General features: G+C 39.2%; 1 protein-coding gene across 2 annotated transcripts in view; it reads right to left on the reverse strand.

The window, feature by feature from the left end:
• Positions 1–26666, reverse strand: part of LOC131074404 (proline iminopeptidase) — a 226346-nt gene that overhangs the window by 14244 nt on the left and 185436 nt on the right. For both annotated transcript variants that reach the window (XM_058011031.2, XM_058011030.2), the window contains exon 9: positions 20382–20495. In XM_058011031.2, coding sequence (XP_057867014.2) covers positions 20382–20495 — 114 coding nt within the window. The remainder of the gene's footprint in view (positions 1–20381; positions 20496–26666) is intronic.

Raw genomic sequence — 26666 nt, forward strand, 5'->3', positions numbered from 1 at the left:
GGAGCAAATTGTGTGGCATAAGTTTTGTTAAACAGAAGAAAGGATATTTCAATGGTATCAAAGCCACCAATCCTGTCCGCCTGTGGGGTATTCTCTGTGCATGTCAGTTTGGGAATGATCTAAGTGTTTGCATGTCAGAATCTTTGGTTGCATGTTACTTCTAACCAATTGCATGTGAGTTTGAATTGGTTCTATGCACTTAGGGGAGTTAGGGTCGCACAGATATAACAGGAGAAGTAGGTCGGGGCAACAAGGAGCTGAAAATAACCCAGCTGAAGCAGAGATGGGTGAAAGAAGAAATGAAAGCCCACAAAGGGAATTGAATAATCAGTTGAATGACTTTCTGACAGCTTTTGCCCAACAGCAGCAGCAAATGATGTAACAGTTCCAGGATCGTATGATCACAACTATGGGACAAATGAGAATGGATCGTTCCCAATCTAGAAGATCTAGTAGTGTACCTAGTAGAGGCAATGTTGGACATGAAAATTAAGACAGGGCAGCTTCTAATGCTGTAAGGACAGCAATCACACAGTCTGACAGCCCTCTTCGCCCTACTTTCATACCTAGACAAACTGAAGAAGAGGCGATTCCTAAGGAAGTAGTTGAGGAAACTCACATCACGGATGACGTGATGGCTGCATATGATGACTACATGGCACTTCCGGAGCAGGTTAGGGGATTAGGGGATTAATGAACTTGAATCATTTCATGGACCACCGGAAGGATAAGGCTAGGTATCGCCTAAACCAGCAAGAGGACAAAGTAGACAAGGTGCTCAGTCGGTGGAATATAGAGACACACTGAATAAAATTCCCTTACCAACTTTTGATGGCAGTGGACAGTTGAGTGCCAGATCTTGGGTCCACAAACTTGACACATTCCTGTCACTCAAACCGATGGAAGAAGACAAAGCCATACAATTTGCCACGATGCATTTGGAGGGTGTGGCGTACGACCGGTGGCACCATGGACTAGTTACGCAGGATCATGGATTAATTCATTCATATGAGGAATTTGTTAATAAATTAACTGCATGGTTTGACATGACGGATGTTGAGGTTTATTATAGGGAGTTGGCATAGTTGAAGTAGGTTGGTCATGTTGAATTGTATATCAACGAATTCCAGAAAATAGCAGTTATGGTTCCTGACATGCCCGAGAAGTGTGTTACCATGCTATTTGTTGAGGGTCTAAGTGATAGATTGCGGGGTTTGGTGAAGGCTCATAAACCTAGCACACTTCATGATGCCATTGGCCTAGCACTTGACTTGGAGACCACACCTCCCTTCTAACCGCAGAAGAAGACCTTTGGTGGATCTCAGTTGAAACAAAAAGGTTTCAAAAAGCAAAAGAACACTCCAACAAAGTCAGAACAAGAATCTAGAAACCAATTGCGCAGGAAAAAGTTATGTTTCAATTGTAAGGAACTATTGGAGCTCGGCCATCATTGCCTTGGTAAAGGCAAAGTGCACCTGATTGAGGTAATATCTGAAGATGAAGAACATGATGAGTAGGAGATCAGTACTGATGAGGATACTGCACAGGTGGTCCAACCATAGATAGAACTAGAAGATTTGGCAGCTAGAGACTCGTCACATTGCTACTTTATCCAGAGTTCCTCGCAACCGTCCCTTTCGGCTAAAGGGTGTCCTTAAGGGACAGAGGATGGTGTGCTTAGTTGGCAGTGGAGCCACGCATAACTTCATTGATGAGGGATTAGTAATGAAGCATGGACTTCAGGTTGAGGAGTTTCCAGGATTCAACGTCATAATAGTTAATGCCTTTCCTTTGACTTGCACTAAAGTAGTTCCCCAACTCAGCATATAGATTGGAGATTACACATTGACAAGTGATTTTTATGTGCTTGGGCTCAGTAACATAGATGTTGTTTTGGGATTGGAGTGGTTGGAGTCACTTGAACGTTATGTTCAAGATTTCAAATAGATGTAGCTGGAATTCATGGTGGATGGTATGAAGATGGTGCTTAAGGAAATGTTTGATGGTGGTCCACAAGTTGTATCAACCAGAAGGATGGAGACTATATTTCAGCATGGTGATGTGGACTGGGCAGCCCAGTGTTTTGTAACCACCAGAACACCACGTGGATATACAGATAGTGTTAGACAAGCATAGTATAGTCTTTGGAGACATACCTCCTGGTCGTCCACCTGATAGGGGATTTGAGCATGTGATTGAGTTGGAGGGCGCGAAACCAGTAATTACCACACCCTATCATCATTTGCGACACTTCAAGCAGGAGATTGAGAAGACAACTAAGGAGCTTCTCAGCATGGGACATATACGGCCTAGTTAGAGCCCATTTGCCTCATCGGTGGTTCTGGTAAAGAAAAAAGATGGGACTATGCCCATGTGCATAGACTACAAGGCGCTGAATAAGAAGACTATTAAAAACAGATATCCCATACCTAGGATCGATGAGTTGATAGATGAACTACATGGAGCCGTGTAATTTTCCAAAATTGGCCTTCGCTCTGGATATCATCAGATACGAGTCAGAGAAGAGGGCATTCATAAGACTGCTTTCTGTTACCATTATGGGCATTTTGAGTTCTTGGTTATGCCATTTGGACTCACAAATGCGCCGACAACATTTTAGTCCTGCATGAATCACGTGTTTCGTGATAAGCTAAGAAAGTATGTTTTGGTCTTCTTCGATGATATTTTGATTTATAGCAGGACCTAGAGTGATCGTCTACATCATCTGGATGTGGTCTTGGGCATCATGGAAACACAGTCATTGTAAGCAAAGGCTTCCAAATGCGAATTTGGAATGACATAAATCTTGTATCTAAGACATGTCATCAGTGCTGAAGGAGTCAAAGTGCACCAGGAGAAAATTCAAGTGATCTTGGATAGGCCACCACCAACAAACATAATGGAGCTGCGTGGCTTTCTTGGCTTATGTTCCTATTACAGGCGATTAGTTAAAGGATTTTCAAAGCTAGCATCTTCTTTGATGGACTTGACCAAGAAGGGGGCTTCCCTATGGTCAAAAGAAGCACATAAAGCTTTTGATAAGCTTAAGGATGCTATGAGCAGTTGTCCAGTACTAGCATTACTAGACTTCACGCAGCCATTCCTCCTGGAATGTGATGCTTCAGGACATGGTATAGGAGTTGTGCTTATGCAGAACCGACACTCGATTGCTTATGAGAGCAAGAAGCTTAGGGATGCTGAGAGACTATATTCAACTTATGATAAGGAAATGCTAGCCATCATGCACGCACCAACAAAATTCAGACAGTACCTGGTGGGAACGAAATTTATGGTCCGCACTAATCATAACAATCTCAAATATTTCCTAGAGCAGAAAGACTTGAATGAACAGCAGCAAAAATGGGTGAGTAAAGTACAAGCTTATGATTTTGATGTTGAATATGTTAAGGGAAAAAAGAATATCGTTGCTGATGCATTATCCAGGAAACCGACATTGTGCTCTCTCACAGAGTTTTCCTCTGATTGGAAATCCCAGTTAATTTCACAATATGTGAAGAATTCTTTTGCTTCAGATTTGTTGGATGAAAAGGTACAAGATGACAGATATTCAGTGATTGACAATGTCATCTATTACAAAAACAAAATTTTCCTTATATCTGGCTCCAAATTGAAGGCCAAAATTTTGAGGGTGCTACATGATGCACCCATGGCAGGTCATCAAGGCTTCTTCAAGACCTATCATCAGGTACGCAAGAGATTTACATGGAAGGGGTTAAAAGATGATGTCCCACAGAATGTTCGAGAGTGTTTGACTTGTCAATAGAACAAGTCCGAACACAGGTTTCCAACAAGCCTTCTTCAGCCACTTCCATTCCTGAGCAGAAGTGGACGGGACTCTCGATGGATTTCATTACCGGACTTCCCCGTGTCCACGGAAAGGATTGCATATTTGTGGTAGTCGATAGACTCACAAAATATGCCCATTTCTTTGCAGTTCCCATAGATTGCTCTGCACAACAGATTGCAAAACTATTATTCAAAGAGGTCTTCAGATTGCATGGGCTCCCCAAGACAATTGTCAGCGACAGAGATAGCAGATTCATAAGCATGTTTTGGCAGAAGTTGTTCAGGTTAGTGGGAACTGAATTGACACCTAGTACTAGCTACCATCCTCAAACAGATGGCCAGACAAAAGTAGTGAACAAGTGGTTAGAAGGGTACCTTCACAATTATGTAACGGGACAATAGCGTGCATGGGTGAGATGGCTCTATCTAGGTGAGTATTGTTGCAATACCACCTATCACATGTCCATAGGCATGCCTCCTTTTAGAGCACTTTACGACTATGATGCACTTTCATTCATGGATTTGGCATTTGAGGATAGCAAAGTACCCCGAGCTAAGGAGACAGTTCAGACTTCCAGAATATTCTCCGAGCATTGAAGGACATAATTCAACATGCACAGAATCAACAAAAGATGTATGCAGATAGACATCATGTTGAAAGGACTTTTGAGATTGGTGATCTAGTTTTCCTACTTCTTCAACCTTATAAATAGTCATCTTTAAAGAAGAGTGGAGCAAAAAAGTTAAAACCGTGATTCTACGACCCCTAGAGGATTCTCAGGAGGATAGGCAAAGTTGCGTATGAGCTAAAGCTTTCTGAAGGCAATAAGTGTTGGCATTGTATTGTCATTGATGTCAATCGGTATGGTCAACTGGTATGCAGACAGAAGTATTATCTACCAGTAAGCAAGCAAGGGACAACAAAAGGAACATGACCACCGGTATGCAAGGAGGTGTGTAGTCAAACGGTAAGGATGACAACCGGTAAGCGAGCAAAAGAGACAGAGTAAAGAGCTCCTATCAGATGGACATGTGTCTGAGTTTGGTGACCGGGCTAATGTGTCTCAACCGACAGAACGATGAAGTGTGGGTATGAAGGTTAACCGGGTAAAGCATCACCAGTAGGATAAGATAACTGGTAGTGTAAGGGATACACTGGTTGCATGTTTAGTTGGTGATTGAATCTAAACCGACACAATGGACTGAGCTAAGTTGGATGCCGACTGAGATGCCACGTGGTCTCCAAGTGGCAAGTGAACAGTGCATCATCGAAGTAGGCGGTGATTGGTAAGACATTTAATGTAGTCTGCATAAATCACGAGATGATGAGAGAGGTTTGCGGCTCGAAGCAGAACGACGGAATAAGATTGAGATTGGTGATGTAAGGATCGATGCAGGACATCGAGTAGCAGATCAGATTTGGTGAAGAAAACATCCAGAGCATTTATGGTGATTGACAAAAAGCAAAGCCGTGTTTGCCAAAATATAGTAAGCGTGTTCTAGAAGGAATGGAAATGGTGGTGAAGCTTGATTTGTTGTAGGTTGTCAATCGTGGAGAGGAGATTTGATGTGATCTGATACGGTTCGTGGTAGGTAGAAGAAACACTAACCACAGATAGTTTGAACCTCATTCTGGCGAGAAAGCTTATGTATAAATATGCAGATTGAAGAGATGATATAGGATGCAAGTTGCAGGAGAAGAGTGAGCTTGTGCAAACAGAGAGTTAATCAGACTGAGAAGAGTGAAGCAACTAAGAATCTAAAGGAGAACCGACAAGAAAGGTATAACCAGTAAGGTTAAGGAAATCGGTAAATTGTTATTGAGCATAACAGTGGTGTGAATCGGTAGTGTCTGTACCAGTAAGGAGGCAGCAGAGATTGAAATAGTGCAGTGTGAGTGACAGAGGAGATCAGACAAGGTAGAAGCAGAGCAGAAGAGAAATCAGACAGAGATGATTGAAATCCGACAGAGAAGGGTTGAACCGGTAAAGGAGAGTTGAACCGGTAGAGAGAAGTTGAATAGGTGTTACAAAACTCATTTGCAACAAGGTGCTTTCATTGTAATAAGTTTGTATTTCATTTTATATCACTGAGTTGGTGCTACTTGTAGGGGTTGGTGCTCCTTTGGGTTGGTGCCCATAAACAGTTAGGGGTTGGTGCCCTAAATCAGTAGGGGTTGGTGCCCTAAATCATTGTAATACAGTTGTTTATTGTGAGGCTGGATTGGAGCAGCAAACTCCAGTAGCTTTTCTCACCGAGGTTTTTTCCACATTGGGTTTTCCTCATATAACCGGTGTTATGTGGTGTCTTTTGTGTATGATTGATTGTTAGTGTTCTCATTGTTACCGGTCACACACACACACTACTTGTGTTTGTTTGAAATCACTGATTCACCCAGCCTCTCAGTGACATATTGTGTTCTACAGTAAGATCCACAATGTATTTCATGTCTCCCGTTTGAAAAGAGCACTGGGCCAGAATATAGTGCCATCACCAAAGTTACCACCTTTGGATGAAGAAGGAAATTTGGTACTTGTCCCTAAAGGCATTGCTGATTGGAGGGAAAGGAGGTTGAGGAATAAGATGGTTCGTGAATATCTGATAAAATGGAAGGACTTACAGGTTGAGGACGCCACCTGGGAAGGAGAGGAGATCCTACAACAATCCAATTTGCAATTAATGGAGGGCCATCAATATCAGGAAGGGAGGACTGTTATGTCCCGTCTTCAGTGAGAGGCTACAGGGAGTCAAATTTTGGACTGCAGCTTTCCCCAAGCTAGGATTAATAAATTAAATAAGGGAATAGGTGATTAATTTAATTTGTAGCCCAAAAAGCTAATGATTGGAGATTAAATAATATAACTCATCGTTATAACTTAAGTGGGGAACATTTCAAGATGCAACTTTATTATCCCTAGGCACATTACACTTGGTGGACAATTAACTTGTTATGAAGGCCATATTTCATTCTTAATTCCTAAGTCGCTTCATTAAAGAGAATTACCTCAAGGTCAATGCTTTTTCTAGGATGAAGAATTATATATAGAGGGATATCGTGGATTTGGGATTCATTATTCCTATGTTAATATTATATTTTGCTCTGCAAATCGATTTCAAGGCTCTCTCTTCTGAGAACGCAACCCTTGTGAAGTCTTTTCTTCTGGACGAAAACCCAGAAGTCTTTCCCAATGCTATCTCCAACACTAAAGATGACTATCTCACCTATCGCTGCTGTTGGAAGGTGATTTTTCTGCCGATTAGAGGCATCAAAAGTCTAGGTTTTGTGTTAATGCATTAGTAGCCTCTGCAAGATAAGACTCTCCTAACTCAGTAATCTCCTATATTCTGTTTACTCATTCATGCTTTATGTTTATCAGACTATAACATTGGTCACAATTATGATATTGATATTGGATTAGATTGACGACCTGCTTAACTATGTTAAGCATCAATCTAAAAGGCTATCGGGCTATTAACCCGATAGCATATTAATGTCGATTCATATCGGCATTAATATGCTATCGGGGTATTAACCCGATAGCATATAATGCTAACAACTATTGTTATTGTTTATGTTATATTAATCCATATGCTTTGATACTGATTCATAATCGGGTATGTTTTATATCTGTAACAGTTAACAAATGACATCGATTCATGATCAGATATGTTTAAGCACTATTATCATTAAACATATGATACCGATTGGATATGATTAAGCACTATTATCATCAGCAATGATACAGATTCATCATCGGGTATGTTTGAAGCACCGATTAATTATGGATTGGTTGTTGTTAGTAGGGGTCACGATCAAGTGACATCTTGGTTGGACATGTCTAAAAGACATGTCCGATCAAGGTGCCACTTGATCGTGGCCACCCTTCTATTTATACATCATTCCAATCAAAGGAGATGACATTGAAATTGATACATGTTCATCCTCCTTACCTGCAGTAAAAGAAAGATAGCAATATTAGTGTCATAGGCATAATATCAAATTTAAAATACACCATCCTGCATATAACTTGTCCATTAAATTGGAAATTACAATACATTTACATGGTATCAAAGCCAAGTTGATCGAACTTGAGGCTATTTAATTTCGTGAAACAAATTTAAGAACAAGGTTATATACTACATCACATTTCTTCAAATGGCCAGTGCTATCAGATTCGAAGACAGACTCAGAGGTGGCGATGATTTTTCAGCTTGGAAATTTAGAATTCAAATGATCTTAAAGGAGAACAAAGTGGATCCGTTTGGTCAAACTAAAAATGATCAACCCGAAAATGAACCCGACAAAACAGCATGGATTGAGGGAAATGAAAAGGCAATAAAAATAATAGTTGATGGGGTGAGAAACAACATAATGCCCATCATAAGAAAACATCAAATAGCCTATAAAATGTTCAAAGCTCTTGAAAGCACATTTGAGATATCAAATGCAAGTCGAACTCTAGCACTAAAACGAGAAATAAATCATATCACCATGAACAAAGGGGAGACAATCAACGCCTACTTTATGCGGATATCAGTTCTAAAAGATGAACTTGCAACTCTGGACTACGAGATCCAAAGCAAAGAGCTAACACTCATTGCTTTAGATGGATTGCCTAGTGGATGGAGCACATTCATCCAAGGCATCAGTACAAGGTCCAAATATCCCAAATTTGAAAGATTAAGGGATGACTATCTCCAAGAGGAATCAAGATTGAACAAAATGGGAATGAAACACAAGAATATAGATGAAGACCTGCAAGTTCTAAACACCAACTCCACCAAGCAAAACAAGAAAAGGCAGTTTAGAAAGAGAAAAGGTCGTCAAGGCAAGAACACTTCAAAGAAGGACTTATCTCACATTCAATGTTACAGATATGATCAGTTCGGACACTTTGTTGCAAAATGCCCGGAAAGAACCAAGAAACATGCTACATTTGTCAAAGCGGGGAAGACTAAAGGGGAAGATGACTCTGGGAAATACGTATTCTACTCAGCACTCACAAGTCAAGCTTTTAACAAAATCAACTCATGGGTGATTGACAGTGGTTCATCCAGGCACATCACTGAGTTTCGAGAAGTACTTGATTCCATGACAGAGGAGAGTGATGAGGACGTAACCATTGGAGATGACTCCACATATCCAGTCAGAGGAGTAGGAACCTGCACCATCAAATTGAAGACAGGCATAACCTTACGGCTTGAAGGAGTACTATATGTCCCCGGCATCAAAAGAAATCTAGTTTCTATATCGGCATTGGAAGATAAAGGATACAGAGTGACATTCATGGACAACAAAGTATTGGCCTGAGGAACTCCTCCATCAAGAAGGTAAAGACCATTGGACAGAGACAGGGCTATTTGTATGAGCTGTGCACGGAAACCAATCTAGCCCTAATCCATGAAGCCACTAATGCAAATGAAGTTTGGCATAGAAGATTAGGCCATCTGAATTTTAGGGCTTTATCTTCAATGGAAAACTTTTCACAGGTCTACCCAAATTAAAGCAAGATCATTCAGGGGCATGCAAAGGATGTGCCCTAGGTAAGAATACCAAAGGTGCATTCCAAAATAGTACTAGGAAAACTAGCAAAATTCTAGAATTAGTTCATTCTGATGTATGCGGACCTATGTCTGTATCCTCTCTAGGGGGATTCTTGTATTATGTAATATTTGTTGATGACTACTCTAGGAAGACTTGGATCTACTTTCTGAAAAGTAAAGAATCAGAAGAGATCCTCTTTAGGTTTAAAGAATTTAAATCACTAACTGAAAACCACTCAGGAATCAAAGTTAAAACCCTAAGAACCGACAATGGGGGAGAATACACATCAGATTTATTTAAAGAATTTTGTAGAGATAATGGGATTAAGAGGGAGCTTACTATACCTTATAACCCCCAACAAAATGGGGTAATGGAAAGGAAAAATAGGACTATAGTTGAAGCTGCCAAAGCCATGATCCTAGATCAAAACCTTAACACTAATCTCTGGGCCGAAGCTTCAGCACTGTTGTATATATACAGAACAGGTGCCCTCACTCCCATCTTGAGGACAAAACTCCTGAGGAAGTATTCACTAAGATTAAGCCTGATATTAGCCACCTTAGGATATATGGATGTCCTGTCTATATCCATATACCTAAAGAAAAGAGACTAAAACTAGAACCTTCTGGAAAGAGAGGATTGCTTGTAGGATATAGTGAAACCTCCAAAGTCTACAAAATCTATGTACCTGGTCAAAGAAATATTGAACTAAGTAGGGATGTAGTATTTGAAGAAGACTTGGCTTTCAAAAGAGTTCAGAATTTCATAGAACTTGAAATCTATGTACCTACCTCTAACTTAGATGAAAATCCTGCCCCTGAGTTTCAGAGGGAGAATCTAGATGAAACTGAAAATGAAAATGAAAACACACCTAGAAATCTCAAGAAAAGTCCACTATGGGCCACCAAAACAGTAGAAGAAGCTCAGAGGTTTGCTGCTCCTTCTGGAACCTTCAGAGAAAGCAAAAGACCTAATAAATTTACTAGCTATGTTGCTCTTATGAATGACCTCTCTAAAAATGAACCTGGCAATGTAACAGATGCCCTTGAACATCAAGTATGGAAGGATGCTATGTCTGAAGAGTATCAATCCATAATGAAAAATGATGTATGGGAAATTGTTCCTAGGCCAACTAAGAAGTTTGTTGTTTCTTCTAAATGGCTCTTCAAGATCAAACATGCAGCAGATGGCAGCATTGAAAAATATAAGGCAAGATTTGTAGCCAGAGGTTTTTCTCAAAAGGAAAGGATAGACTATGAAGAAACATTTGCTACTGTAGCCAGATATACCTCAGTAAGGGCTGTACTAGCTATTGCAGCAACAAAGGGATGGAAGGTACATCAAATGGATGTAAAGACAACTTTTCTTAATGGAGAGACATCTGAAGAAGTATACCTAAAGCAACCTGAAGGGTTTGAGATCCATCATGCAGAATCTCATGTGTGCAGACTCAAGAAAGCTCTATATGGGCTCAAACAGGCTCCCAGGGCTTGGAGAAGATCACCTTATAGATCAATGCAAGAAAGAGCTATCCAAAGAATTTGATATGAAGGACTTGGGATTCCTTCATTATTTCCTAGGGTTGGAAGTATGGCAGAATCCTGACAACATTGTTCTAAACCAAGGCAAGTATACATTAGACATCCTGAAGAGATTTGGAATGCTCAACTGCAGACCTATGACCGCTCCAATGGAAACCAATCTTCATAAACTTAAAGAAGCAGCAGCAGAATCACCTTCTACTGACCCCACTCTATACAGGCAAATGATTGGGTCTCTTATGTATTTGGTAAATATAAGACCAGATATCTGCTATGCAGTGAATGCCTTGAGTCAGTTTATGTGTGAGCCAAAGGAGATACACCTGGTAGTAGTAAAACACATTATGAGATATTTACAAGGCACCTTAAACCTTGGTCTCAAGTATAAGAAAATTGATCTTAATCTACACGGATTCTCAGATTCAGATTGGGTTGGAAGTGTGACTGATCGGAAAAGCACCTCTGGGTGCTACTTCAGTTTGGGATCAGCCATGATATCCTGGATCAGCAGAAAGCAGTCTTCTGTAGCGCAAAGTTCCACCGAGGGGAATACATTGCAGCCTCCATGGCTGCCCGAGAAGCAGTGTGGCTTAGAAAGTTGCTTGTGGGATTGTTTGGCAATCTGATGAAACCTACTATCATCCATTGCGACAATCAAAGTTGCATAAAACTTTCAGTGAATCCAGTGTTCCATGATAGATGCAAACATATTGAGATCCCATACCATTATGTACGAGACATGGTAGACAAAAATGTGATCATATTAGAATATGTTAGTACAGGAGATCAGACTGCAGATATTCTGACCAAACCACTTTCCAGAGTGAAGGTTGATCACTTCAGAAAGGGTTTAGGTATGATAGAAAGATAATCTGCTTTGTAAATAAGATGTTGAAAATTTAAACTTCTTTTGTCATGTTGAGACATTCTGGGTTTTACCCCCTGTGTTCATATCTAAGAGGTGACGATCTCTCAAATTATGAACACTTGTATGTAGACATCATAAGGTGACGATCTTATGATTCTCAAACTAGTTATCATGTTGGATCTCTGGTATGTCATGGATGTGCCATGATGTTGTTGTGATAAAACATTTGAATGAAATGTTTGTGCACATATCACAACATGGATAAGATGCGAATTTAACCATCCTCAGTATTGCGTGTTTAGGCAATACTGATATCACGTGTTTAGGTGATATCTTGTCATAATAAAATGATGAATCTATTATATCACATAGTTGGGTGGTACCCTATGTCACATACTTAGAGTAATGTTTTATGTTTGTATCCTATGTTCTGATGGAACTTCATATTATATGTATAGATGATATATATTCTTGGAGACTGACATTTTGAAAAAGAAATGTGATGTAGGTTACCTTATCTTCCAAAAGCTAAGAGGGAGTGTTAATGCATTAGTAGCTTCTACAAGATAAGACTCTCCTAACTCAGTAATCTCCTATATTCTGTTTACTCATTCATGCTTTATGTTTATCAGACTATAACATTGGTCACAATTATGATATTGATATTGGATTAGATTGACGACCTGCTTAACTATGTTAAGCGTCAATCTAAAATGCTATCGGGCTATTAACCCGATAGCATATTAATGTCGATTCATATCGGCATTAATATGCTATCGGGGTATTAACCCGATAGCATATAATGCTAACAACTATTGTTATTGTTTATGTTATATTAATCCATATGCTTTGATACCAATTCATAATCGGGTATGTTTTATATCTGTAACAATTAACAAATGACACTGATTCATGATCGGATATGTTTAAGCACTATTATCATTAAACATATGATACCGTCGGATATGATTAAGCACTATTATCATCAGCAATGATACCGATTCATTATCGGGCATGTTATAAGCGCTGTTATCATTAAGGATACTGATTCATTATCGGGTATGTTTGAAGCACCGATTAGTTATGGATTGGTTGTTGTTAGTAGGGGTCACGACCAAGTGACATCTTGGTCGGACATGTCTAAAAGACATGTCCGATCAAGGTGCCACTTGATCATGGCCACCCTACTATTTATACATCATTCCAATCAAAGGAGATGACATTGGAATCGATACATGTTCATCCTCCTTACCTGCAGTAAAAGAAAGATAGCAATATTAGTGTCATAGGCATAATATCAAATTTAAAATACACCATCCTGCATATAACTTGTCCATTAAATTGGAAATTACAATACATTTACATTTTGAAGTAATCTAAAGGTTTCTGATTGGCAGCTGGCATCAGCAAGGTTCAGTACATAATTTGAAGGTTTCTGATTGGCAGCTAGCATCAACAAGGATCAGTACATAATCTGAAGGTTTCTGATTGGCGGCTGGCATCAACAAGGTTCAGTACATAGTCCAGATTCATCATAGGACCTGCAAATTCATATCGCACCTTTTGCAATTGGGTTTGTGGCTTGAGTGAAGGGCTTGACGCCAAAAAGCAATAGTTACAGATATGTAGCAAGTTTGGGTCAATCATCACAGTAGGCGATCAAGCCATAATTTTGGAGCAAATTGTATGGCATAAGTTTTGTTAAACGGAAGAAAGGATATTTCACAGAAAACCCTTGACAATGTGTTTGGGGTCAAGAACAAGAAGAAATAATGGTGCTGCCCTTGAGTTTGCTGCTTCAGGTACTTCTGTTTTTAATAATGAAAATTATTTTTTGGAACCTAAGAGGGCTGTGTAAGAACCCCCTCCAATTCTGATTTAAAATTTCAGTTTTCACCCTTATGGTATTTCGTCAAACACTTGGCATACAGCTGATCAAACACTTTAAACTTCAAGGGACATCAAAAGATGCTTGTGTTTAACAATAAGAGGGATGTTCTAATCACAATGTGACTGCTAAGGAATGACTGATTAATACTAACTTTCAGATGTATAAACATATGAGAGTTAATGAGATCATGAATCAATGGAACAGCAGGTATACATTATTACAAACAGTTGGTGCACCATCTATTAACAATGATAATAGGTAAATAACCTTCAAACTGATTATTCATGAAACCAATGCTTCATTGCATGAGCTGACTACAATTGGACATTATTCTGAAACACACACATATTCAGATCTAGTCTGAGGACATGGACTGAAATTACATTTTAACCTAAAAAATGCAGCATAGAAGGGGAATAATGAACCTGTACAATCTGCAATGAAATAGGAAGCTATACCGGTGGACAATTAGGCCCTTTGACAGCGAAATATGCCACATTAAGCAATCACCATGTCTGCTGAAGATTATGCTTCAGATCTGCTACTGTTTGCTATTGATGAATGTCTCCAATGATGCCTCAAACCTGACTGATTTCCTTCCTTGTGACAGCGCCTAACCTTCTCCAATGATCCTCGTGTTTTGGAGTGTTAATGCATAAAATCGAGGGGTCCAAGGGGGGGTGGACCTGAGATAGTTCGACCTTTCCTAGTAATTAATTCTGGCACTCTTCACACCAACCAATACACCTATAATCATTGCCTTGATCATACTTTCAATCTGCAACCATTGGAATATGGAATTGATGTAAATATGGCGAGATATGGGTGAAAATAAGGGTACCATGAGGTCTGCAACCTCTGTCAACAGTAAGCCAATAACCCACAATCTGCCTCCAATCAATTTCTGAATCTTCAAATAAGAATATCGCTATCCTCCTGGTTCCAAAATATGCCTCCAATATCAATCTTCATCTAATCTGAAAATTCTGAATTCTGAAGCACATGAGGTCTGATATGAAAACTCTTTAGGCACAAATTGAGAAGCTGAAGTACTCCTAACTCCTTTAGCAACCCCTTAGAGGATCTTTCACCTCCTCAGTTATGCTTGACCAATAGGGAGGTATCGTTCCCTAAGATCTTCTGCGGACAACTAGTGTCTTCACACTCACAAGAGATAACAACCAAACAACTGATGCCCAATGTGTCTTCCCTTTCTTCTATTTATAGATTACTTGTCACGTCACAAACACCTTCTAGAAGATAAGGTTAGGTACAATTTATATTATTTTATTAAAACATTATAATGTACTCTTGTAATTAATCCGACACGTCTCCTGATACGTGTTATCTCTTAAATCATCAAAATGTCAATAGATAATGAGATGTGAAGCTTCAAATTGCCACAGCATGACCCCCGAAACACTCCTCTTGGCCTACGAGGGTCTGATAATAGGCCAATCCTGTCAAATACTGAAGTCTAATGTGAAGGGGACATTACAGGCTGAATAGCCCCACTAAACAACACTTGTTAAAATGTTGCATTATTGAGAATAGAATTGACATTCTTAATTATTCAAGAAACTAAGATAACAGTCGTAACTTTTGAGAAAATAATAAAAAATATTTGGAATTCTGCCCATTTTGTGGCCTTTGATGCGGATGGGGCCTCTGGAGGACTAGCCATCCTTTGGAACCCTATGAAAATTAAGGGGACTCTCATGATGAGAAACAAAAATAGTATTGTGGTCCACTTGGAAAATATTAACTTAATTATTAATTGAAATTTGATTAATGTTTATGCTCCAAATACTAGATGTGGTAGGGCTGCATTGTGGAAAGACTTACCTGACATAATAAAAAATAATAGTATGGGTTACTGGTTGGTTGGTGGGGATTTTAATTCTCCACTATTCCCCTCAGCAAAGAAAGGTGGCCAGGAGGACTATTCAGATAGTAAATTGGATCTTGCTGAGTTCTTTTCTGCTACTGGGTTGATAGATATCAATCTAAAAGGTGCTAAGTTTTACTTGGAGCAATAGAAGACAAGGGGATAATTTGATACAGATTAAACTTGATAGCTTTCTAATTACTAGTAATTGGAATATCCTCCCTCAACTATTTCTTAATGCTCTTCCCAATAATGGTTTGGATCACAATGTTGTTCTTCTTAATTGGGAACATAATATAAAGACAGGTCCTTTCCCTTTTAGATATGAAATTATGTGGTCGTTGCATCCTGATTTTAAAAAGTTGATTGCTGATTGGTGGAATGTTCCCATTAATGGCTCACCTATGTTTATTGTCTCCCCAAAACTTAAAAAAGTTAAACATATGGTCAAAGGATGGAATAAATTCTCTTTTGGAAACTGATTTTAAAAGAGTTGATTGCTGACTGGTGGAGTGTTCCCATTAATGGCTCACCTATGTTTATTGTCTCCCCAAAACTTAAAAAAGTTAAACATATGGTCAAAGGACGGAATAAATTCTCTTTTGGAAACATTTTCCAAAAGAAAAAGTCTCTAGCTCTTGAGCTGAAGGATATCCAATCTCAAATGGAGATGGGACAGATGGATCACAACATCTACACCAAGGAAAGAGAGATAAAAGCTCAATGGTTCAAAATCTCCAAAGAAGAAGAGGTCTTCTGGAAACAAAAGTCCAAGATACAATGGCTTAAGGAGGGAGACAAAAACACTAAATTCTTCCACCAATCCACTATGAAACATAGATCAAGAAATAGAATAAGGAAACTCATAAGAGAAGATGGTATTGTTCTTTCAAAGGAAGAGGAAATTGCAGTTGAGGCCGTTTCCTTCTTTGCTCAAATCCATCAACAAATAAATGTGGATAGAGTTAAAATGGACAAGGTCTTGGAGGTGATACCTAGCTTAATCTCTGAAGATGATTTGAAAGAGATGCTCAATCCTGTCACTATGGAAGAAGTTAAAGAGGCAGTGTTCTCATTTGGGGCCTTTAAGGACCCAAGACCTGATGGTTTTCCTTCAGCCTTTTTCCAGGATCACTGGGACATTGTGGCGGAAGACATTTTAAAAATGGCTAAAGATTTCTTCAGATCAGGCAGAATCCTTAATCAGATAAATGCCACTTTCATCGCTTTAATCCCTAAAAAAGATGATGCCTCAACAATGCAGGAATTTAGCCCAATCAGCCTTTGTAATTCCATTTATAAAATTTTATCCAAGCTAGTGGTTTTCAGACTCAAACTAATATTGGAGAAGCTTGTTTCTCAAAACCAAAAGGGGTTTGTTCAGAGAAGGCACATAATGGATGCAATGTTTACCACTCATGAATTGATACATTCTATGCATCACAACAAAAAACCAGGTATCGTCTTTAAAGTGGATATCTCCAAGGCCAATCACAAAGTTTCAAGGCCTTTTATGACTAGGATCCTTAAAAAGTTTGGATTTAAAGGCAAATTTTTGAGAATTTTGGAGGCCTGCTTCACTTCTCCTTGTCGTTCAGTTTTAGTGAATGGCTCCCCTAAATTTTTCTTGTGGTAGAGGCTTAAGACAGAGGCAATCCCTTGTCCCCCTACCTATTCATTCTTGTGGCGGAAGTGTTGGGTAGAAATTACAGAAGGCTATGTGATCGTGGGCTCGTCAAAGGTGTTAAGGCTGCTTCCTCCTTACTTGTTGAAACTCATCAGCAATTTGTGGACGACACTATTTTTTGGGGGGCTACCTCCATCATTGAATCTAATCTGGAAGAGGATCCTAAATGACTATGCTGCAGCCTCAGGTCAGTTTATAAACTACACTAAAAGTAAATTATACTTCTTCAACGCTGAAGCCAACTTAGTTCAAAAAGTTATGGATATCATAGGTTGTCAAATGGATATTCTTCCTATTGCCTATCTTGGTCCACCGTTAATCCTTAAATCTCTCAGTAATACTTTCTAGAATGGTATAATTGAAAGGTTTCACAAAAAGCTTGCTGGATGGAAGGATAAAATGTTGAGTCATGGAGGTAAAATTCAGCTATGGAAAGCTTCTCTCCAAAACATTCCTATTTATTATCTTTCCTTGTTCAAAATTCCTGTGATAGTGTCTGATCAAATTGAGAAAATCCAAAGGAAATTCCTTTGGACAGGCACCGAGGACAAGGCTAAGCTCTCTCTTGTTAGTTGGGAGAAGGTCTGCCTCCCAAAAAATAAAGGTGGGCTTGGTATAAGAAGACTAAATTTTTTTAACAAAGCACTCCTCTCTAAGTTGGGATGGTAGTTTCTTAAAGGATCAAAGGACTAGATGGCCATCTTAAAGGACAAGTATCTAAACGGGGATAACCCTCTTGCTTTCATTTATAGAGATGGCCTTCCCAATGGTTCAATCATTTGGAACAACTTATTGAAATGCAGAGATTTGTTAAGAAGAGGTGTGCGCAAGATTGTTGGTAATGGCAAAGACACCCTATTTTGGAATGAGGTTTGGAGAGGAGATAAGCCTCTTTCATCTTTGGACAATGTGGAAGGCCTCAAGAATTGTTGTATTAGAATGATTGGAGAGAAAGTCAAAGATTATATTGCTTGGGACAGGGATTCTCCTTCTTGGATTAACATTAAAGGCAAGCTTGTTACCAATAGACATATTTTTAGTAGATGGCAGCCTGAGTGAGACAATAGGATCAGGGATATCTTATCTACGCCCCTGTTTGATCAGAACATGCAAGATGATTTGGTTTTGAGGCCTACCCCATCTGGTGATTTCTCTATTAGATCAACCTGTCTCCTGTTAGCTTCGGCTCCCAATTGTCTATCCTAGTTTGATTAGAAGGAGGTTTGGATTCCTAATCTTATTTCCAAGATCAATACTTTTTGGTGGGATGCAGCTCACAACAAAGTTCTCACGGTGGAAACTTGAACAAAAAGGGTTTCAATTTATTAACAGGTGTTCTCTATGTTACAAAGAAAGTGAAAGTATCGATCACTTGTTCCTACTTTGCCCCTTTGCCCTTGAGGTTTGGTCTCAGGTTATGCCTTTCATCTTGGTTGATTGGGTCTTCCCTGCTTCCCTCCTGCAATTCATTGATTCTTGGAAACTTTGCCCATTCAAATATGCTGTAATAAGAGAACTATGGAAACCGATTCCTCCTATGATCACTTGGGGTCTTTGGAAGGAGCGCAGCAACAGAATTCTCAAAGAGACATCTAAGCCCAGCAAAGAGGTCTTCATGACCATTAAGCATCAAATAACTGAAAATCTTAATGCTGTCTCCTTTGGGCCCTTCAAAGATATGCCTACTTTGGAGGAAATTAGACTTAAACAAATTTGGGGTCTTACTCAAAATATGACTAATATTAACTGGAACAAGAAATTAAACATAATAAAAACTCAATGGAGACCCCCTGAACAAGATTGGATAAAATGTAATTTTGACGGGTGCTCCAAGGGTAACCTTGGACAAGCTGGTGCGGATGCTTTTCTCAGAGACCATAAAGGGAGACTTATTGAATGCACTGCTATGTACTTAGGAATAAAACCTAAAACTTTGCTGAAGCCACGGCTGCTTGAAAGGGTATTAAGCTTGCTAAAGATTTGGGTTTTAACAGGATTATTGTTGAAGGAGATTCAAAGTTGATAGTTGACATCTTAAAAGAATAAATTATAGGCCCATGGGAGATCAGATCCCTAATGAGAGAAAGTCTGAAAATTCTTAAGGAGTTTTCACAATTCAAAGTTCAGCATATATTACGAGAAGGAAACCAGGTCGCTAACTATATTGCAAATGAAGGTCTTAAGAATCAAATCTGGAGCCATTGGAGAAAAGAACCAATCCCGCAATATAAATAAAATTATTTCAAATGAAGTGGGGTCAGCTTGAGGATAACCAGGATATGCAAGTGTTGGAGGAAGACGAGAATGCTTTTGGACTATTAGTTCTGTTAAGAAGACTGTTGATATGGTAGCTAGTAAATTGTTATCTGTTGTTAGTACTTTGTTTACTGGGCTTATTGCTGTTGCTGGTTATTTTGTTCGGTCTGTTTAAATGATTTCTTTTGGCCGGATCCTTCTTTGGTGATCTGGTGGGTCTTAGTGTTGGGGCCCCTCACTGATTTGGGTGTGTGTGGTTGCTGTCTCTGCTTTGCTGTTTCTCATTTTGTAAGGGATCAGGGCCCTCTCCCTGCTTATCTAATAAAAAACAATTAAGAGAAGCCAAATGCCAAGGCATCTAAAGTAGACAAAGGGTGGTGTTTCTAAGAGGAGTTTTGCTTCTCAATAAAGATAAAAGTTCAATCCTGTGCAAGGTTTATAGTTTATAGCACCACAATATGGAACCTTTATCTATGGAAAGTTTGATCTATGATATCCCTTTGGGTGTTAATCCTTTATAATTGAGACATCCATATCTGGTTATTGCTTCTTACAACATGAGGGAAGTTGCGTTTCTGTTTCAACAAGAATTGTGCATGCACTTGCAAAAAAGAAATCTGAAATACTAATTTTATAAACATTAAAATGAGATTGATTGAGTTGCATTTCTCTTTATTTAACTATTTACTAAAAACTTTTAAAGCCATATTTGACTTAGTTCTATATAAAATAGCTAAGGTCCTAATTGGCATATTTACAATCTATACTTACTACATGTGATGTCCTTCCCCAAAATAAAACAAATGCATTTATAATATTCTTATTTCTAGCTTCCAAAAAATATAGAATGTTCAATCCTATGCTAAAACCCTGTAATATCACAAGCTAGAAGACTCACCTGTACAATTATGGTTGGAATATGTCTAATTTTGTCCACATTGTCAAGTAGGAACGAATCTGTTGGAAAGAAAGCCTTGTTCTTGAAATAATGATTTTCAATACAAGCAAAAGCCTGCCTAACCAAAACAAAAATTATAAGCACTGATACATGAGTACTGAAGCAAAAGTGCTCTATAGAATTTGCTTTCTATTTTTCAATATATGCATGAGTTAGTATGTGCATAAGTACAATAACAAAACATATTGAGCTCAACAGTATAGTCCTATGATCAAACAACAAATATCTGTACTTGAATATATATTTGAAAAGAATTTAATAAATATTCTTTAATGATAAAAATTTGTTTACAGCAGCATAAGTGTATCTAAAGTTTTAACAAAAAATTTAAGATCAAGGAGATTTTCTGGTTAGGTTAAGAAGACTAGTATGATAAAAATTCTCAACCACTTAATATTGCAGTCTAGAATATATGAAAATCACTTAGTATCAGCATACATATCACCTCCTTTTCCATTTTTTAGAGATTTTTATTTCTGCAGAAAGTAACTACTTAAATATTACATTACATGTCCCTCATTAACCAAAGGTAAAAACTAAAGAAATTATATTGACATCCACAGATGTCTAAATAGATAATTCACAATGTCAATTTATTTTCATTGTAGTAACTTGAATATATACTTGAAAAGAATTTAATGAATAATCTTTAAAAATAACAACTTGTTTACAGCAGCATAAGTGTATCTCAAATTACTTCAACAAAAAAATTAAGATAGAGGCAATTTTATGGTTAAGCTAAGAAGACTAGTATGTTAAACATTCTCAACCACTTAAGTTAATATTGCAGTCTAGATTATATGCAATCACTTAGTTATCAGAATGCATATCACCTACTTTTCCAGTTTTTAGAGATTTTCATTTCTGCAGAAAGTATGTAACTACTTAGATATTACATTATATGTCCCTCATTAACCGTAGATCATCCTTATGGAGGAGAAACATGCTTTTACCACCATACCATTGCCTCATAAGCATGGTGACATCATAAAAAATTTAAACAATATGAGGAACTAAAAATGACACTTATATTAAATGGAGGTTTATATAGCATGCACAACTCTCTCTCTCTCTCTTCCTCACACCAACTCTTCTTAATGTAACCTTCATACTAATTATGCTCGGCAAACTTGCAATTACAAGACAACTGCATAATATGACGATTCTCTCAATATGACTAATATGGAAAACTTCCTATCCTTTTCTATGTTCATTAATTACTTCACCATTTTATCCAAGATTTCTGATTGAAGTTGAGTTTTTAAGTGTTTTAATTTGTACCTTTTAATGTGACACAAAATGGAACAAATGTGTTGTCAAAGCGCTCTTCGAATTAGAAAGGAAAGCACCTTGTAAATTAAAAAACTAACCTAAAACTTAACAATATGTACTTGCAATCTACAATCTTTACAATTATTTTTGGGGTGCTTGAGGTTCAAGTTCATGCTAAATAAAATGTAAATGCATATCTTTTTAGTTTTCACAAAGGTAAAAGGCCAAGACACTCTTTCATCACTAGGCAAAGGATTTTATGTATTGACTTAAAACAGATCTAGACTATGATATGCTTGTGTTTGTAGTCGGCATAAAATGCCTATTGTTATGTTCAAATTCATTGGTTATCTACCAATGTATTAATTGTTTGTATTAAGCGGGTTGTCACTCTTAGGTAGTTATAAGTGCCGGTTGACGGTTGTGTTCCTCTTAATACCATCAGATCCTTTAAATATATTGTGTACATCAAAGAAGGTAGTAGGATAGAGTGAGATCAATTGTAATCCTTGGCCGACCATCTCTAGTCCTCTTCTCTACAATAATTTCATGTGCGAATAAAGATATATTTTACTCGTGTATCTGATATGCCTTGTCATCTTTATTGTTACTTCTTGTATTTAATTTATCAGATATAGCAGTAAACAGTGTTGTTCAACTAAATAAGTATGCAAATGAAGTTGAATAGGCTAACATAAAAATACAAATGCTATGGTTAAATTAAATGCATGACTTGATACAATGCCATGATCTACAACTTCAAGCTCAATTGCAATACAAAGCTTGCCAATTTGTCGGAGCAATTTAACCTTCAAGCTGAAATGGTAATTGAATGAATTAATTAAGTTGAGGAATACTACTTATATAGAATATTACAAGAGGGTCTTTAATAATGGAAATGATCGAGAATTGAAACAAGAAAGGAAACATTCTAAAAAGAAACTAAATGACTAAGATGACCCCTATAGCAATATTACAATATTACTTTAATACCCTCCCTTAATGGTATGACACTATGAGATTTTGGCAGTTGCATTCTAAGGTGCGGCAAACTGTACAACATTCCTAGACCCTCACCATATGGAAACTCCCTTCTCCTCTCGTACGAAGTAGTGCAGTACAACACTTGGTTGCTACTATCGTACAATGGTTCCTTCGCCACACATGTCATTTACACTTTAGCGTATGGACCCCTCAACTTTTCCTTGTACGGCTTGGTAAGAAGTTGGCATGTGTGGGTTCGGTATTACTCTGCAAGGTTTTGGTATGACATCAGGAGTCCCTTCACCAAGTACAACATCAAAGTCCTCAGCCCGTACGACACGAGTCCTATCCATACCGTACGACATATTAGTGTTCAGCCTATTGTACGACGACATAACCGGTACGACATCCTTGTCAAACCATACGGGTTCCCCTCGACATTTCCCACGTACGACAATTTAGCAACCATGTACGACATCAAAGCTTGTCAAACCATGTACGACTAAGATCTCATTGCGTACGGCTTCCTTGGTCAAATATTTTTGTACAACATCATAGACTTTATTGACCAGAATCCATACAGACAACACTCTTGGTGGCAAACAATTACCCTATACGGTAGGCAGTATCTCCCCTCCTACGGCATCTTCATGGCAGGCTCACCATACAACGACTATATACCGTATGGGTACAACTCACAGAAAAGCTCCTCCAAATACAATTGCATCTTTTTGGTTCGTGGTTTGGCAATGTATAGGATTCATGGCATACTATACGACATCTTCAAGAGAACTTTGTACAATGTCTCATTTGCATCGTACGACTTCTCATTTATCATGTACAACAACAAGTGGTAGGATTGGTATGACAATATTATGCAGGCTCCATACGACAACTTCTAGTACAACCATCTTTTCTTAACTGTAGAGCACGACTTGATCAAAATTTTGACATGGAATTGCTAGTTTTTGGCTTAGTCAGCATTATTTTTGGTACCTAAAAAATATCAGAAAAATGATGTGCGTCATGATGTGGCTACCCCTCGACCTCGCAAGGGGCACTGCCCCTTGACCTCATTAGGGGTGCTGCCCCTAGATCCCCATTTGATTTGTCAGGTACACTACAAGTTGGGGTTGCCCAGTACAAGTCATTGTCTACACTCTTGTCATTAGTTTTTCTGAATATTACACTATCTCTACTTGTCATCTAGAAGATGACTTTTTCTTTTGGGGGGGATGATGTAGTCAGCATAAAATGCCTATTTTTATGTTCGATAATATTGGTTATCTGTCAATGTAGTAATTGTTTGTATTAAGTAGGTTGTCAATCTTGGGTAGTTATAAGTGTCGGTTGGTTGACAGTTGTGTTTGTTTACTCCCTATGGTATGGGTTTTTAGACTACCAAAAGTAAATAGAAAATGGTACATGAACAATAACAACATATATGATTCACAAAACAGTTAAGGCAAAAAGATATGGCTTTTATTCAAACATGTCAACTGGATACAACCACAGTGTTCCCATTCCCGTTACAATATAACATATATATACTACCCGACGGTTGGCAGAGATACCAACCATCGGCAACTACCAACAAATCCCTATCGGAACATTACATTGCCATTTATTAAACTAACATAACAAAGTATTATTCATATGTCGGCAATTTACCACCAACATCAATCCCCCCAAAAAAGAAGTCATCTTCCAGACGACAAAACAAAATGGGGCTAAACACTGCAAAATTACTGTGAAGAAGGGATGAGAGAAGATGTCCCTGTAGTGGTGGATGACGTCGGTCTAGGTGCATTCTGACAGGTAGGAAACTACTGCCAAAGGTACTGCACCTGCTCCCTTCGAATCCAAAGGTCCCGCTCAGCCACTTATTGGTGGTCCCTAGCCACTTTCACCAGCTGTGTTGCCTTGAGAATATCCTTCCGCGTACTGTCTAGCTAACCTAAAATCTCTTGAATCTGCATGTTTCTCTCCAATAGGGCTCGCTATTGTTCTTATTCTTTCTCCAAGCCCATACACCGCTCTTTCTCAGCTGTGGTGAGGTACTCCTGCTGTGCCAATTACTCCATTGTAGCCAGTCTACCTACCTCTGAATCCTATGCTGAGTGTGTAATTTTTTGGAGCTCATAAAAAGTAGCCTGAAATGCACTATCTATACCTCATAGAGTGCCTATCACTCCACTAGGCCCCTCACCACTGTATGGGTGTCTTCAAGATTCCACCATCTCAAGTGTCTCTGTATCCGGCCACCCTTGAGCTCTTAAGTGTCGTGCAAACTCTTGCTCACAACCATTGCTCATAAAGTGGAGCCTATCGACTTCCGCTAGAACCAAGCCTATGTCAATTCCCCTCGCTAACTCTACCACCTCCCAAGTGACTACATAAATTCCCTCCATCTCTATGAGGTACCTTTGGATGGTACTGATGGCGTCTCAAGGGTTGGGTTTGGACACCGAGAGATGTCCATCCTACACTCTCCTAGTAGAGGCCTCAGTTGCTTCCCCCATTCGCTATGGTGCCACCCCCTCACCCCCAAGGTGCGCACTCTCTTCTATCTCGATGACCTCGGTTGTCACCTTGTTTCCCTGTCTCATGTCACCCTCTTCTTTTGTCAAGGGTGCCTTTTTCTATGTAGGCCACTCGAAGGGAAGTCCCAATGGCATGCTAGGTGGTGGAGGTGGGATGTTCGCTCCAACCATGTCGAATTTGTTCAAAAAACTATCCAATCTTGCATCCATGTCTCCTACCATTGCAACTTCTTCCATTGCCCCTTCAGCCGTACAGATATTCTCCCGTACCACTCCCTCGATCGTAGGGGTATTCTCTTGCACTACTCCTTCGACTACAAGTGCAACCTTTTGTGGAAAAGACACAACATGATGTCCTGCTTGCACCGATGTCAGGGGTCTCCTCGGCTGGGACAAAATGCCTACGGGAGTGGCCTCCTTGAGAGGTGTGGCAATACAAAGTGATTTAGTTGGTAACAAATGTGCTGTAGGGGTATTTTTGCTGCTGCAAACTTAATCTTGGCAGTAATCCTCTCTGTGGTAGGGGTAGGTGTTGTTCCCTTCAGTGTCGGTACTTCCCCCTTTGCCTCTATTACTACCCTCATCGAGTGCTCTTTTCCCCTTCCTTTGGATTGTGGCCCCTCCACTTCCTTTACGTCCTCTTCTAAGTCAATGTCGTGAGGTGCCAATCTAAAGTCATTGCCATTTCCACTCTCTAAGTCCTCTGTGTCCTCTTCCGCTTCTCCCTCCTCTAAGTTGTCCTCCTCTATGCTTGGTTCACTCTCTTGTCTTTACCTATTCCTTGCCAGCTGGACATGGTCACTCCCCCGAGTTGTGAGAGTGTCTCAATGTACCCAGTAGTACATTGGCAAGTTGGTTGGCTCTACTCTACTCTGCAGTTGGAACCTGCCCCATCTATTTGGTGATAGTTGTGTTTGAGGGCTTCGAGGAACAAGCCAACTGCATGATGGCACATGTAGAAGGTCTTGTGTTGTAGGGATAGGAAATCCTGGATTCTATTCGAAAGTAGTTGCGCCCAATTGTACACCTTGTCATTGCGAATGTCGTTCATCAACCCTATCATTCATAATACTATATCTGAAGCCCTGCTGGCTTCTATGGGTTGGCTCTTCACCCAATCAATGAGGCACCACTGGTCAGGAGAGATAATGAAAGTTCTCTTCAACCCTCGACTGTTGTTGCTCGCCCACAAGCTATCCCACTATGCCGCCATCAGGTCACTACAACATACTAACCTTAGCAACCACTGCTTCCTCTCCTTCATTTTCATACTTGGCTTTGCCACCGCGTCCCCTCTATTGGGGATGCCAAATACCCGCTGGAACTCCTCCGGTTTGAAGGACACTATGATGGTGGAGCCTTGGTATTGCACAATAGATTTGTGCGAATGGGAATCATATCTTGCTACAATGGTCCAAAGAACCGA

This window comes from Cryptomeria japonica, chromosome 3, assembly GCF_030272615.1.
Source record: "Cryptomeria japonica chromosome 3, Sugi_1.0, whole genome shotgun sequence".
In the NCBI taxonomy this organism is placed as follows: Eukaryota; Viridiplantae; Streptophyta; class Pinopsida; order Cupressales; family Cupressaceae; genus Cryptomeria; species Cryptomeria japonica.